Source organism: Pristis pectinata, chromosome 14 (genome assembly GCF_009764475.1).
Source record: "Pristis pectinata isolate sPriPec2 chromosome 14, sPriPec2.1.pri, whole genome shotgun sequence".
NCBI classification, from domain to species: Eukaryota; Metazoa; Chordata; class Chondrichthyes; order Rhinopristiformes; family Pristidae; genus Pristis; species Pristis pectinata.
The window spans coordinates 29862342-29879897 of record NC_067418.1 but is presented as its reverse complement, the minus strand read 5'-3'; the positions used below and the strand labels follow the sequence as shown (position 1 = coordinate 29879897).

At 38.9% G+C, this 17556-nt stretch overlaps 1 protein-coding gene across 1 annotated transcript in view; it reads right to left on the bottom strand.

Annotated features, from left to right (window-relative positions):
• LOC127577824 (protein inscuteable homolog) overlaps positions 1–17556 on the bottom strand; it is a 311294-nt gene that overhangs the window by 129573 nt on the left and 164165 nt on the right. The window contains exons 5-6 of the mRNA XM_052029408.1: positions 11609–11661; positions 7242–7365 (exon numbers count right to left, since the gene is read on the bottom strand). Coding sequence (XP_051885368.1) covers positions 7242–7365; positions 11609–11661 — 177 coding nt within the window. The remainder of the gene's footprint in view (positions 1–7241; positions 7366–11608; positions 11662–17556) is intronic.

Below are 17556 nucleotides of genomic sequence, written 5' to 3'. Positions count from 1 at the left end.
ATGACCTGGGAGGCTACAACTACAATAAATGAGATTGTCATTCCATTACAAAGGAAGCAGAATGAGAAACAGAACATCATCATGACACCTTGGCTGAGAGTAGGAGGGAATGTAGACACTAACTTGCCTTGGCACAGTTCCTGAACAATATATTTGGAATCCGTTTCTAGTGTCAGTAGTAGTCATACTCAAATATAAGTAGCAATCATTATTAAGTGACATTGTACTGGGGTCAGCTCTTTTGTCCTTCATAGTTGAATCGTCTGTCAATATTCACTGCTCAGGTCCCCACATCAAAAAGTTATTTGAAAGAGGATTGAAACTGTGAAAGCTTGATGCAGCAAGAGAAGGAAGACAGGATAATTTCCAAGTAAACCAACAACTATTCCATTGTAATTCGTAGTACGTAAAGCATAAACAGAGAAGACAATTGATTTTTAACAGGTTAGACAAATCTAGATAACAAAGAGATATGTATATCCTATGGTAAGTGGATTAAGTGTTTTATAAACTCCATGTTAACCATTAACTTGCATTCAATTTTATTCATTCTTTAGGTGCCAGCTGGACAAGAACGCTCAGAAAGCTGATCATCATGACTCAGGTAAGAGAAAATGAATCTCAGCACATTGATATCTATTGCTTTAATAAATTAACTCTCCCACCATCTGCTTGCCATTCATTAATATCATGGAATCTTGTTATCAACAGTGGGAATAAGGTTGATACAAGATGGTCTCATTTCCACGACTGTAATCATTAATGGCCACGAGGATATCAGAGTGTTATGTCTCTCTATTGATTCCCTTGACATCTTACAAAAGAGAAGAAAACAGCAACACCACCGTACAAGCATTGCCTGTCTATAACATAAAATGCCCACTGAAAGATAACACAGGTAAAGCAGTTCTAGCAACATAAACCATGCCATTCAGGCAGCATATAGATAACTTCAATTAATAAAAGAAATAATTTTGTTTTCCAATGATCCACATAGTACAGTTAAATACAGGATATGGAGCTGGTGCAGAGGTGTGGGTTAAGGTATATGCATCATTGGGCTCCCTTCCAGGGAAGGTGGGACTTGTACAAGAGAATGGGTTGGACCTAAACAGGAGGAACACCAATCCCCTCGCAGGGAGGTTTGCTAGAGCTACTCCAGAGGGTCTCCCTAAGGCAGGGGGGTGGTAGTAGTAGGTCACCAATTGGAGGGGTTGAGGGGACAGTAGAGGTTAGTTCAAATGATGAGCTGAAGTGTATTTATTTCAATCCAAGGAGTATTAAGGGTAAAGCAGATAAACTTAGAGCCTGGATTAGTGCATGGAACCACAATGCTGTAGCCATTACAGGGACTTGCTTGAGGGAAGGGCAGGTCTGTGACCAATGGTGTTCTGCAAGGATCAGTGCTGGGACCTCTCACATACACATTATGATTCGGACAAAAATGTAGGCTGATTAGTAAGTTTGCAGACAACAGGAAAATTGGACAGAGTTTGAAGTGAGGAAGGTTGTGAAAGGATTCAGCAGGATACAGACCAGATGGAAATATGGACAGAGAAATGGCAGATGGAGGTTATTTAGTGCAAGGTGATGTACTTTGGGAGGTCAAATGCAAGAAGAAAGTATGTAGGACCCTCAGGAAAAATGACATACAGAAGGATCTTGGGGTGCAAGCCCATAGCTCCCTGAAAGTGGCAACACAAGTAGATAGGGAGGAAAGGGAGCTCTACAGCATGCTTGCCTTCATTGGTCAGGGTGTTAAGTATAAAGTCGGCAAATCATGTGGCAGCTGTGTGCAACTTCGGTTAGGCCACACTTGAAGAACTGCGTGCAGTTCTGGTCTTCAGGAAGGATGTGGAAGCTTTGGAGAGAGTGCAGAACAGGTTTACCAGGATGCAATCTGGATTAGAGATTATTGGTTATAAGGAGAGGTTGGACAAGCTTGAATTGTTTTCTCTGGAGTGTTGGAGACTGAGGGACCGCCTGGTAGAGGTATGCAAAATTATGAGAGGCATAGAATGGGGTAGATAGAGTCTTTTTCCTGGGGTGGAAATGTCAAATACTTTAAGGTGAGAGGGGGAAAATTAAAAGGAGATTTGCATAGCAAACATTTCTTTACCCCACGAAGAGTGGTAGGTGCCTGGAACACAATGCCAGAGAAGCAGTGGAAGCAGATATGATAGCAATATTTAACAGGCATGTAGACAGGCACATGAACAGGCAGGGAATTGAGGGACAGAGACCGTGTGGCAACAGAAGTGCAGTTTAGGTTGGCATCATAGTTGGCACAGACATCGTGGACTGAAGAGCCTGCTCCTGTGCTGTACTGTCTGTTCTTTAGGTAAAGAACTAATCAGATTTACTAGATGTATATTAATTTCATCTCTAACAATAGATTTTACTCTTTACATTCTTCATTTAAAAATAGCAATGATAAACTGATACATCATGTTAAAACAAATTCTGATCTCCTCAGCTTTACCATGTCAAAGCAAGACACTAAAAAATGTCATTGCATTGCTCAAAGATTAAAGAATCCTTTTTTATTGGATCACTTTGAAACTAAATTACAGTCTACTTTCTAATGAAGTGCCAAACTGTCTATTTTTAATATAAAGATTATGTTTAGCATTGTAATGTACAATTCACAGTAGGAGAAACCTGTCACTATTTAGTTTGATTTCTCTCTAATAAAGGTTATAACTCCTATACTTAATTATTCAGAAATTAAAACAGAAAATGGAGGCACTCAGCAGATCAGGCACCATCTGTGAGGGGGTTTTCAGTCGATGACCTTTCATCAGAATTACCTGAACATCATCGTTCTAAAACATTAACCCAGTTTCTGTCTCCAGAGATACTGCCTAACCAGCTGAGTATCTCTAGTATTTTGTTTTTAATGTCATACTTTCAGCATCAGCAATTCTTTGCTGCTAAAATATTCAGAATTGATTGCTCTGTATAGTTTCAGAATTTCCATTTCGTATTCACACAAACAGAAATGATTATTAAACATTGATGTGTCAAACTAGCATTAATTCTATCAGTAGTACAGTACAGTTGAAACAAACCACTGCATCAAAAAGTATTCAGCAACTTCAAATTTAATTGGTATTACCTCTGATCTTATTGGGGGCAATTTTCCTGGCCTACATCTGGTAGAAGTGAGCACACTTCAAACCAAAATTTATGGTGCTTGATTTATCATCCATTTCTTACCCACCAGTATTTTTCCTCAGATCCTTCAAAAAATCCATCCAGACTTCTGCCTGCTTCAGCAAGAGAATTCAGTGATGCACAGAGCAACCAGCATAATTTTCAGGTAATAATGGAACCAGGTACTGAGAAACCGAAATACATTCCCACCACCTGCTGTTCCCCTGCCCTGAATTGTCTCTACCCTATGAACACCACGCTTGATCCAGCTTTATGTAGGACCAACCAAACTTTACCTCCCTCTCATCATAAGAGATCCCCAGTGAGATACAGCTCAGTGTTTACATCCCGTTGTTCATATTAAAATAAAATGATGTGGATCTATTGGTGAGTACGTCAGACAGGCATGCAATTCCACTTCCTGCTGAATGTCCAATGTCAAAATGGGGCCCATTACTTTCCACCTTCAGGGTGGCTTGCTGCTATAACTGATAGAGAAAGCAACAAAATGCCTCAATGAAAAATAAGACAAAAAACAATGATATTCACCGGCCATGATATTCTACCATGGAATGCAACATTTTAATGCACTGCACAATGGAATTGTATCAAAAACCCAACCATTAAATATAATCAGGTACTTAATGTGCCAGTACTTCACTTCCTGATCTCTATCCCAGGTCGTCCGCACGCATAACAAACATATGCGCAGAGGCCACTACGGGGAGTAAAGGGAGGTGTGGAATTGTCACTGGGAGAGATTGCAACAGCAGAAGTGTCGATCATGTTGATTTTCATCCTTTTTAACAATTGCTCCCAGCCATCCTCTTCACTGGAACACACTCAAGCTCACTTATTATCTCCTTAGCCAACTAGAAGTGAGCCTGTTAAAATCCCCTAACCTTCTTCCAATACCATCTCTGCAGCACTGCCTGCCCACCCCAGAGTCACGCCCCATCCTGCTGCCCAGCACACTCTACTACACAAATGGAGGGGGGGTGGGGGAGCATGCGGAGGAGAAACCCATGGATTAAAGGCTTCCAAGTGTGTTTAATGAAGAATTGTTTCAATACTACACACCTCAGGGTTTGTGTGAAGAGAATGCCTCTGCCAAGGTATTGATGTAGTCTCTTCCACATTGAGTTTCCTTAACACACCTTCCATTTTCTTCAGGAAAGGCAATTTATGTTGTAAAAGCACTCCAGAATATTATGTGTGGTTTGTTGGAGTATATGCAGATTCACAGAGAGTCAATTTATTGGCCTTTTTTATGGTTTCTTATAGTGTGATCAAATCTAGCAACAAACAATCTGCTGGAGCAATATTTGTTGTGGCCGGGGGGGGGGGGGGGGGTGCAGGGGGAGGGGAAAGAATTGTTAACATTTTGAGTTGAAGCCCTGCATCAGGACAGAGAGTGGAGAGGAAAAATAACCAGCATAAAGAGGATAGGAGGATCAGTGAGACAGGGGCCAGTAGACGATTGGTGGGCCAAAGGTTGGTGAAGGATGATGGACAGATAGAGCCAGATAGGAGACGGGGAGGGGTGGAGTTGGGAGACACAGGCAGATGGATGGATAGATGGAGACAGGCACAAAAAAAAGAGGCAGATGGAGTCAGGTGGAAGGGAAGGGAGGGTGAAGATAGAGACCACTAGGAAAAAAGAAAGCAAATGAAACCAATATCAACTTGTTACTAGAAGTGAACTCTATTTGTGAATATCTACTTTCTTCTTCAAAGCTCGTGTGAGTAATTTTTCTTGAGATCATTGTGCTTAAATGTATGCTTTTTTACTTGCCATTTGAATATAGCATATAGAAATAATAGATTGGGTCTGGATAAATTGCTGGTGAACAATGAGGAGTGAATCAGCAGCCACTGGTCTGAGTCCATTTCATTAGTGAATCAATTAATAATTTGACATGAGATGGCAGAGTAGATAGTTGACTATGATGAATTACTATTAGGAGCAAACCTACCTCAATTAAATAAATGAGTCTGTGACATAAAATAACATAAGTAATGGTGTTGAGGGAGAGGAATGATTGTGGAAATAGCAAATACAAAGCATGAAATTGTAACGCACCTGGAAAGGTGCATTAAATCAGCAAACTTCAGCAAAAGAATGCCACCATTTGCTCATTTTAAGGAGACCAATCAGATGCTCACTTTGCGCTTACTCTCGAAGGATGTTCGTTCAGTGTTTAGTTAATGCTCTGGAGATAGGATCTCTTCCCTCCTTACCCCCATTTTGATTGCTCTGTAATGAAGTCAGAAAACATTGATCTCCTTCTGTGGTGTGAATGTGTTAAAATTGATTCCTGTGCCCTATGTCATTTCAATGTGTTTGCTTTACACATTTATGAACAAATAAACATTGACTACGCTTCAGAGAGGAGACTTCTGCACAATGATAATTTAAAAACCAAACAACCTGGATAGTAACTTCAAATATATTTTTATCAACGTCAATGGCTTCCTGCTGGCTAACTAAACAGCAGAAGTGTAGAACTTAAATTTTGAACATAAGAAGATACAGGAAATAGCAGCAGAAGGCCATTCGGCCTGCTCCACCATTCTATCAGATCCTGGCTGATATTCAACCAAAGCACAATTTTCCTGCTGTATTCCCACATCCCTTGATTCCTCTAACATCCAGAGATCTATTGCTCAGCTTTAAAGGACAGAGCCTCCACCAACCTCCAAGATACAGAATTATTTACATTCTTTGCATTTTGAGTGAAGAAATTTCTCCTTATTTTGGTCTGAAATGGCCTGTCCCGTAACTTGGGACTGTGATGATTAGTTCTAGACTCCTCAGCCAGGGGATTTACTTTTGGTATCCACCCCACTGAGCTCACTAAGAATTTTGTTTGTTGCTTCTCATTTTTCTAAAACTCTAGTTATTCGGAGAGCTGGCTATTCAGTCACTCTTCATTTGACAGATCTGTCATACCAGGAACCAGGTCGGTGAATCTTCTATGCATAGCAATTATATCCTTTTTCATCTGAAAACTGTACACAAAACTCCAGGTGTGATCTCACCAATGCTCAATATAACTGCAAATCCTCTTGCAATAAAGGCCAACTTTCCATCTGCTTGATGTACCTGCATGTCAGCTTTCAGTGACATGTGTAGAAGTCACTGGAAGTCACCGTGTAGTCCCTTTGAACATCAAGATTTCCCAATTTCTCACCATTTAAAAAGTACTTAGACATGCCCGACATCGATATTTGAAGCCCTATGAACAATTCCCACCAATATTTTCTGCCCATTTCTTCTTCACTCCATCCAAATCAATTCTAATCTTACAGAATGATCTGTCAAGCGAAATCCTTCCTAATTACTGCGCACATTTACAATGCTTCCCCACCTCCTTTTTGCCTGCCCTTCAAACTGCTGTGCACAGATAAAAGACCTACTTTATACACCAGAAGGTCAAGATAGAAAATTATTTGACCCTAAATGCAATTGTCCAATGGTTTATATTATTCATAGATGTTGAATTATTCTTTGTAATTTCAGCAATGGATGTAGTTGTATATGTGTAACTTTACTGAATGAAAATAAAATACATATATATGCAGCATTGCACTATGTTTCTTTGATTTGTCACCTTGTAAAGTTATATGCTGAGAATTCACTTCTGATTCTCTCACCTTTAAAAACATACTGGCACATTAAAGATTATTACAATTGAATTATCTCCTATGCTTTAAACTCTTGCAGCTCCAGGCAAATAACATATTATTAACAGAGGTGGAGGACAACATCAACGGCATTATTGTATCTATACCATCATTACATTCAGCCAGGAATGAATTTGGAGAGCATATTCATGCTAATCTAGATACATATTTTTATGAAATATCTTTCAATTTACATCAATAAAATTGCATAACCTTGTTGACAATATTGCTCATTCTCATTTGGTCCAGGACTGAATCAAGATTCCATTATAGAAGAGGAAAATGCTTAATGAAGAAAAGTTAATCCTCCAAAATGGTGCTTCAGCTGAATTTATCTATCTTGCCTATGAGTCAAAAGAGGAATATAGAAGGGTTTAAATTTACAATGTGCTACTGACCTTTATTTCATGAGTTAGAGCTAGTTCCACCATCTGACTGAAAGACTGACTAAATGATGTCAGGGTTTCAACAATCTCAGCTTTCACAGATGCTAATGTTGCTTCATCTTCATCATACGCAAAACTATAAGGAAAGAATTTGAAAAAATATTAAATCACAGTAGTAATACAAGTTAAATTAAATGTAATCTTTCAATTTAATTGCCAATCTGACAGCAGGACAGGAAAACTACCCCTATTTTCTCAGTTGAAACAATAACAAATCAATGAAGTTACCCTATTGGCAGCTTTTGCTTCACTGCAATAAAATTCACTGTGTAGCTCCAAGATAAACAAAGCATTAAATAAGTAAACCATTAAATATTTATACTCGTTTGCCTCTTTCTAAGTTCTCTCCATTTTGTTACTTTAGGGTGGTGCAGATGCGGGAATCTGGAGCAACAAAGATTCTGCTGTAGAAACTCAGTGGGTGGAGCAGCACCTATGGGAAGGAAAGGAATTGTCGACATTTCAGATCAAAACACTGCATCAGTCCTGATGCAAGATTTCGACCTGAAACATCGACGATTCCATTCCCCCCCACAGATGCTGCTCGACTCACTGAGTTCCTCCAGCAGATTGTTGTTACTTTTGGGTTTTTTCCAATTATTTCTTTCAAGGATGTAAACAGCTTCATCAGGACTGTTGCAGGAGAACCTACTTCATTTTAGTTCTTCTTTTACTATTCATATCTGGACAGAAAGGCTTGATTGTTATGGTAACAATATTTGCATTTACATACTGGGCCAGTTCATGCTGCCCTTCAGCTTATAGTTCTGCAGAGAATCAGCAGCTTGGTGCAGTGCACAGGTCAATTCATGCTTGACATCTGCTCCTATGTACTGCAAAAATAGGAGTCGGGAATGAGTTGGAGGTCCAAAAAGCTATCAACCTTTGAATGAAATCGATGACTGAACCTGCTCAGCTCTTCCTGGTGGAGAATTTCAAAGATTCACCATCCTGTGAATAAAGAAATTTCTCCATATTTCTGTCCAAAGTAGCCTACCTTTTATTTTGACACTGTAAACCTTCATTCTAGATTAGCCAAGGAAACATCCATACCTTATATGCCTTGTAAGAATTTTATACATTCCAATACTCCAAGTGTGGTCTCAACAAGACCTTATAAAACTGCAGTAAGAAAACTTTATTCTTGTATTCAAATCCTCCAGCAATAAAGGCCAACATTCCATTTGCCTTTCAAACTTCTGCTACACCTGCATGTTAGTTTTCAATGATTTATGTCCAAAGACACACAGGTCCTTAGAACATCATCTTTCCCTTCTCTCAACATTTTAAAAGAATACTCAGAATATTTTTTAATTGAAATGGATAAGTTAACATTTTTCCCACATACTACTCCTTCTTCCATGATGTTGCCCATTCACTCAGCTGATCAACATTTTCTTGAAGCCCCTTTGCACCTTCATTATGGGCTCATATTCCCATTTATCTTTGTGTCATCAGCAAGCTCAGATGGGTGGTCTTTCCTATGTGCATTGGAATCAAATGGAATATTTTCAGCCTAGTACATTTTCATATGTGTCCTCATTATTTTTACTAACAGCTCAGTAGATTTGAATTTTGAGTCAGATACATTCCATGCTTGCAACCTTTCTTGATGCAAGTAATTTACTATTTTTAACTTACCTTGAGGTGACTCGACGTTCAGCCACTTTCACAGACCAGCTTGTATGTTACGAGTTCAGGACATAATGATGGAACAGTCCTAATTAAAGTTCATTGACATAAAACATTAACTGTTCTTCTCTCCAAAATGCTGCTGGAACTGGAATTTGTGGCATTTTCTTTTCTTACCTAATGACCATAAGCTATGTTGGTGGGGAGTCTTTGGAGATAGCAGTACTTTTAAAGGCTAAAGCGAGGATTTTCTTTTGATCAAGGTGAGCATTAACTGTTTTCTGCCATATTTGGTCAAGCTGGATGTTATACAAGCCCTGCTGTAAGACACTTCATTATCTGTTCTAAATGAACCTCAGTACTGAGTAATATTGGATCAGCAGTTCTATTCCTGATACAACAATAGGAGATTTATGGATAATGCAGCTTAAAGAGGCCAGGCTGATAAATACTGGTGATGACTGAACTCTGACAAATGTAATATTCTTCTTTTATTGGTTCTGATCCTTTTACCACATTGAAGCTAGTTTTGTTTGACCACCCTGATCCTACCTTCTGTTGAAGGAAGCCTTGATGCTGGAAGCAGCTAATCTCTCCACAATTTAAGTGTCATCTATCCAAATCTATGGATGAAGTAAAACTTTGTGGCAGAATAGGCTGTGGACAAGATGTGGGGAGGCTACAGTGGGATAAAGACAGGTTGAATGAATGGGCAAGGGCAAGGCAGATGGAACATAACATGAGGTGATCTACTTTGGTCGAAAAAATAGAAAGGCAGTGTATTTTTAAATGATGAGAAATTGAAAGGTGTTGGTGTTCGGAGGCTCTTGGGTGTCATTATTTACAAATAACTGAAAGTCAACAAACAGGTACAGCAAGCAATTCAGAGGGTAAATGTTGTGTTGGCCTATAATGCAAGAGGATTTGATTGCAATAATAAAAATATCTTGCTCCAATGATATAAAGCCCTGATGAGACGACAATTGGAATATAGTAGTCAGACGTGACCTCTCTACCAAAGGAAGGATGTACTTGTCATAGAGGGAGTGCAGTGAAGGCTCAGAAGTTTGTTTCCTGGAATGGTGGGTTTGTCCTTCGAGGAGAGATTAATTACACTAGTTCTGTACTCCCCAATTTACAATAAAGGGAGGTGATCTCATTCAAAGGTACAAAATTCCAATGGATGCTGACAGGGAAGATCTATCCCCTGGCTGAAGTGTCGAGAACCAGGGGCCACAGTCTCAAAATAAGGAATCAGACATTTAGGAAAGAGATAAGAATATCTTCATCTCAAGGTGAGCAAACCCCTGGAATTCTCAGCCCAAGTCAGGAAGCACATTCAAGTCAGAGATGGATGACCTAAAGGGAACTGAGGGAATTGGGGCTCATGCAGGAAAGTTCCAGCTGAAATAGAAGACCAGCCATGATCTTATTCAATGACAGAGCACAAGGAGCCAAACTGCCTGTTTCGGTTTCTACTTCTATGTTTTTTATTGGCTAAATGAAGAATTAATTAAGCCTGTAGCCAAATGATTCTGCCAGGACCTGAAATGAGTTAAATGGATTCTGAACTAAACCTGAACTGAGTTTGTTAGTAGTTACTTGATGGCATTGTTGATGCCTTCATCTTCTGAGGAGGTTGACTAATGGAAAGCATGGTGATGTGGCAGTTTGTGCTCCAGGAGACCAGGTTCAATCCTGATCTCCAGTGTTGCCCGTGTGAAGTTTGCACAGTCTCCATGTGACCTTGTGGGTTCCTGCCTAGTGCTCCAGTTTCCTCCTACTTACCAAAGACTTGCTGGTGGTTTAATTGGCTACTGTAAATTATACCTTAGTGAAGGTAAGTGGCAAAAGGATCAAAGGAAAATTGAGGGGGCTGTGAGAGAATAAGTTACAGGGGCACAGGAAAACTAGAAGTGGGAAAATGGGATTTTGATCTGCTGGGAACCATCCCGGACCTGATTAGCCAACTGGTAATTAATGAATTGATTAGATTTATTTTTTTCTTCGGATAGGACATATCTGATTTTTTTACATTATTAATTGATGTCAATGATATGGGAGTACTGCAGATGTTTGTTTAAAGGAGTGGCTAAATAGAATGCAAATGTTTTCAGCATTTCAACAGTTTGAATTCTAATTAAGGGTCTTTGACCTGAAATATTAACCATTTCTTTTTCTACAGATGCTGCCTGACCTGTTGAGATTTTCCAGCATTTTCTGCTTTTGTTATTTATGCTTTGAGTGTCGTTCACAGGTTTGTGTTGGAAATCTCAGCAGAATTCTCATAGTAGCTTTGATAAAGTAAAGTGAGCACTAGCTCTAGACATTGTAACTTATGCTTTAGCCAGGCAATGACTAACATTAGTTACCACTCGGTGCTAATTTCCAAATTTCAATATGTGTTAAGGAATCAATCAATCTATGGCTTCTTTGGTAAATATCTGAATTAGTTACTGAGTATTTCAACTTAAAAAGGTTCTCTTAGGTTTATGACAAAATTAAATCTCTGATATAGCTTGATATACAATATGTTAAAAGGTAAAGTAGTGTCTTCCAGCTGGCAGATGAAGTTTGAGACCTTTTGCAATACGAAACAAAGCAGAAAAATTATATTCAAGAACTCAAACAATGAAAGACTTTAAAGTAGAGACTTGGAGTGCAGACTGCACAAAACAGAAATGTACCTCTCAGTTATCGTGGTCAGGTCCGTGCATTTCTTTATTAAAATCTTCCCAAACTGCAAAGAAATAGAGAAGAACATATGATAGGGAGCAATGTAAAAAGAATACCACAAAGCTACTAAAGCTAAATTCTGCTGAACTTGTTAATTTTTAGGCATTCCTCAACCATATTTTGAATATCTCAGCTAATCATTAATTTATATTTGCTCAATGTGTAACAGGAAATTGGGCTCAGTTTAGCATTATTTGGAAGAAACAGAATCAATGTTTCAAGTCAATGGTCCTTCATCAATATTTTCACATCATTAGTATAATTTTCATTCTCAGAATAATACTCAGTGTCTGCACAATCTAGTTACAAATTACAGTCTGACAGATATAAAAAGTCACATAAACAGAAAATGTTGGAAGCACTCAGCAAGTCAGGCAGTGGAAGGAGAAACAGAGTTAAAGTTTCAGGTCAAACACCTTTTGTTAGTGTTTCCAGCAAGTTCTGTTTTTGTTTCAGATATTCAGCATCTGCCACTTCCTTTTGATTGCCAGATATGAATACCATGTCTTTCTACTGAAGTCTCCAATATGAAATGAACTTATACAATGCCAGTGTAGAAGAATCCTACTGCACCACACAGTCCATAATTCAATATTATATGTTGTTAGTTTACTGGGGGATTTAAAACATTTACTGTAAGAAGGGAAATATCATATTGAGACAACCAGAAAGAGCACTTCTATAAGTATGGTTAAGGATATGGTAGTTCATAAAAAATTACAATCAACTTCTATTGATAGATGATGAAGACATTTATATTAGAAAACTATGGCAACTTTCCTGTGTGCCTGCTAGGCAATGGAGCTTTGTGAATCATTATGAAGTCACAGGCAATGTAAGACTAAGCCATATAGTCTTAAAAAACAAGCTTTTAAGCCAAAGGAACACTCAAGCTAAGGAAGAAAAGAGATTCAGACAAGGGTCACGCTTCTGGAAAATTGGGCAAATTGGTGAAAATCATACTCGTATAACTGTTGGGGAGTCAGTTGTGCTGCCCTCCACAGCCTTCTGGAGGTCCATACACAAAGGATTCCCACTTCAGAAAGTAAAGATGTGCTATCAGCATTCATGAAGCCATTCCCCATGAACAGCAGTGTCCTTATGAGGAGATAAATAAAATTATGAAAAATATTGCAATGCAATTCATTATTTCAGCACATCTTAAAAGATTTCCAGCCTATTATGAGTCAGTGAGAGGAAGCATTACAGTGTCCAATTTAAATATGCATCAAATTTTAATACCACATAGCTTGTTTATTTAATGCAATACCACTCAGCTAATTAAAATGTATGTTGAATCATTTTCTTCCTTCACACAATAAGCAATTACTAAGAAGCAGGCCATGGTCCTTGAATCTACGGAGTTGAAAACTATAATGTTGACAACTGAATATCTGACCTTTCAAAGCACTTCATTCTGTCTTTTCTACCAACAATAGCAGAGCATTTGATTTGATATGATGTTTGGATTTCAGTATTCCCTAGTCTAACATAAATATTATTTATTAGTACTTACAAATTCATGTGTAAAATTATTTTAAAGTGAGATTTAAAGATTCTAATGTATCAGGGAACAAAGACAGTGCAGGCTTGCCGATAAATTCCTGTTGTTAGCTATTTAATTGTTTCTTCAGACTCAAACCTTCTTCCCTCAATTTTGAGGGCTGCATTTTAAACAAATTATAAATTTCAATTCAAAAACTGATGCATTTATTTTCCAATAGAAAAGTTAATACTAATGTCAGCCCTCTGATATGTTTCCACAGACCAAGCAGCTCAAGGGTGTTTAGGGATGTATATCAAGTGCCAACTTTACCAGCAACATTCACATAGAGCGAATGAATAAAAAATAATTTATGTCATACTTTTAAAATGGCTAATTATACAAGGCACATTGTCAAACAGAATGTGATACTTAGCTCCATACAGAAGTATTTGAAAAAGTAACCAGAAGCTTGATCAAATGAGAGATTTTACGGACCACCTGAAGAGGAGGAAGGAGAGAAGCAGAGAAGGTTAGGGAGGAAATTCCAGAGCTTACGCTTCAGCAGCTGAAGCCATGATTGCCAGTGTTGGAGTCCTTAAAATCAAGGATGCACAAAAAACCAGAACTGGAGAGGAGAAAAGATTTTGAAAGGTTGTAGAGCTGGAGAAGGTTACAGAGATAGCATAGGGATGGCTATGAAAGGATTTGAATACAGGCATAAAAATTTTGAAATAGGTTTTGCCAGACTGGAAACCAATGCAAGTCAGCAAACACAAATGTGAAGCTGCAGCTCAACTGCACTAACTTAGTTTGACCAAGTGAATAAGCTATCCCACTCAAAGCACATAGCATCAGTTTGACATGCACAGTTAAGCACTTCAATTCTTAGGGAGTGATGCTTCCTAAATGCTCCAAAGACAAAGGCTAGAATTCCTGTTGTTCTATGTCAGCATAGGCCATCTACACTCAAAGTGTAATCTGGTTGGGTTTAATATTTATACTAAATTAGGGGCAGAACAGTCAAATCTGATGATGCAAAGGATAAACTACTGGAGGAGGCCGATAAAATTTGAGGGCATGAACTGTGGCAAGTTAAATTTAGCACAAGCAACTGCAAGGTATTAAACATTAAAAAAGAGCCGGAGTAAAATATATTGAGTTAATGATACGGGACACCACTCTTGCCACATACAGTCACTGCAAAACAATTGTGAACAAAGGCCAAGCAAAATGGCAAGCTAAAGGCTTAAGTGGTGCTGTGGATGACTGAGGTTTTATTCTGAATTTGTGAAGATGTGCCATGTTTCGGTTACACTTCAATTCCAGTCTTCAAGGCATAAAACAATTGCAAGCCCTGGAGATGGGATATCAGACAAATGAGTCAAAGGAACAGGTTGGAATATCTCAGAATCAATGGCCCTAGATGATGATGAATAAAGCGAGCATGACTAAAGGTAAATATAGCCTCCACCTTAAGTTAAATAATGACTCCAGGACAAAGCCAACAAAAGATTATTACTATCAAGTTGAGGATCAACTGTAGTACAATAAGCACTGCAGAAGGGCATGCAAGCAGCAGCACCAGGCACACCTAAAAATAATGAGATGTCAGCTTAGTGAAGCTGCAATACATAACTCAAGCTAAACAGCATACAATATAATAGATAGGGATAGGCAGCCTCACAACCAATAGATCAGATCGAAACTCTGCAGTGCTGCCATGACTCATGGTGAGTGATGGTGGCCAATTATACAGCAATAGGAGGAGGAGATTCCATTACCAACCCAAACCTCAACAACTGCAGGGACAGCAGTGCAAGTGCTGGGGAAAACTGGAGAACTCACAACCATGTTCAACAAAAAATACAAGTAGCTGACCCATCTTGGCTTCCTCCTGAGGCCCCCACCATCACAGAAACCAGCATCCAAACAATTCAATTCACTCCACGTGACATGAAGAAAGAGTTGAGAACAGCATCTATGGGAACAGAAAAAATTCCAGCTGTAGATCTGAAGATCTGTGTATCAGAACCAGCCTAATGGTTTTGGTATGGTTACAATACTGGCATCTATCCAACAGGGTGGAAAATTGCCCAGGTATATCAAATCTAGGAAATTAACACCAAATCAGGCTCAATCATCAGCCACTATATGGAAGCAATTGTCAATAGTGCTATCAAGCAGCAATTACCAATGACCTACTACCAATACTCAGTTTGGGTTTCACCAGTGCCTTTGTCCAAACGTGGACCAAAAAGCTGAGATAAGATGAGAGTGATGCCCTTGACATCAAAGCAGCGCTTGACTATGTGGCATCAAGATGGTCTGGGTGTCATACCATGCACAAAGGAAGATAGTTGTGGTTGTCAGAAGTCAATCATCCCAGCCCCAGGACATCAGTGCAGCAGTTCCTCAGGCAGTATCATTAATCCAGCTGTCTTCAGCTGCTTCATTAATGAGCATCCTTCCACTATCAGGTCAGAAGTGATGACTGCATAATGTTCAATTACATCCTCAATTATATTCTCAAATAAAGCAATTTATGCCTGTGTGCAGCAAGACCTAGACAACATTCAGGCATGAGCTGATAAGTGGTAAGTAAAAATTCCATCTCCAACAAGAGATATTCTAAGCACCTACCCTTGACGTTCAAATGGTTTACCATCACTAGGTCTCCCACCATCAATAGCAGAAATTCGATTAGACTAACCACATAGACAGCATGAGTAAGGAACAGGTCCAAGGCTAAGTGAAGAGGTCAACTCCTGATATCTCAAGACCTTTCCACTACCTCCAAGACACACATCAGGACTGTGATCGAATAGGATGAGTACAGTGCCAATAATTCTCAAGAAGATCAATATCACCCAAAGCACCCCATCAACCAGATCCTGATAAAAGGAATAAAATACAGTCAAATTCCTCACTGTTTTTCAAAAGCCCTTCATCATTCCCTCCACTACTGATTCACTGTGACAGTTGTATGTGCCATCTATAAAATGCACTCATTGTTCCCCAGAATATTCTGACATCAACTTCCAAACCTGCAATCTTTATACAAGGAATGACAAGGGCTTGTGACGCACAGCAACACCACTTCCTTGAGAAGGTGCAAATTCCATACCAACCCACGCAAAGGATTCCTATGCAATGGTGGGAATATTATGCTTGCTCAAGGAGACTTTGAGAACATCCTTGAATTATTCCCCCCATCCACCTGGTAATCTCATGTTATGACAGAGTTCAGAATATAGCATCTCTATCAGGAGTCTTGTATCAGGTGTAAAAAAGACATATCCTTTCCTTCAGAGCTGACTGAGTTTAATTAGGACCTCAATGCCAGGATCAATAATGTTGGTTTACTCATCATTCCAGTGAACTTTTAGGGTTTTGTGGAGACGGTGATGATGATATCTCTCCAGTGCTTTTGGGTGCCTGCTGTAAGTGGTTCAAGTCTCAGGAGTCTACAGGAGGTAAGCAATTGTTGCTGCTTGGTAATAAGGAATTGTTGCTGCCTAGTACTCTGTGCTGAGTTTTACATCTTAATTAACAGGCAACCACAACCACCATTTTTATTTCGTTGCACCTTACTTAATTTACAGCCATTATGTACAAGGTGCTATTTAAATATACATTCCTATATGCCAAAGAGCAGTCATCTACAACTGTTAGAGTTGGCATTTTAGCTGAAAAATATCTACTAATTTTGTCAAAAAGTCATATTAGAGACGATATATAGGGCTTTTTATCATAGTTAGTTCCAGACTTATTCTCTCACTTTCAGACCAGATTTCTCAATCTGGTCAGTGCTGAACTGTAGTAGTAGCCAGCTCTACGGCCGTAGTAGCCAGCTCTACGGCTGTCATAATCAGCAGCAAAAATACACTTATCCCCTTCCAGTTTTTGCCTCAACATCACAGAGTAATGATAAACTTTGTTCTATTAATATACTTATGAGTCTCTTCACTGTAAAAAGCTATAAAAAAGTACGCTGCTCTAAATTTATGAACTGCCTGCCTCATTGGTGACGTTAGTAACTCAATGACATCACAACCTAGTGCATTAATTCTTTTTTGTAGCTGAATAATTTTCAAGCTAGAAAACTCTTATAATTCACATGCTATACACGAAACCATGGTCTTATTCACTTCAGGATCTGCTTAACCCCTTCTTTTATGTGACCATTGATTCTTCCCCATTTTATAAATCAATAATGACTACATTAGTATGTAAAGACAAAATTAAATTACCTCACCTCAGCAGCAAGGAATAAAATCACAGAGAATTGACAGGCAGCTTTAGACTGCTTCATTTTGTTTTTTTGTTGTTTCCAAATGTGGCACGTTTAAATAGGCCACCCATTCACAATGCTTGATGCAGGGGACCAATTTCACTCTCCAAGCACACAATGTG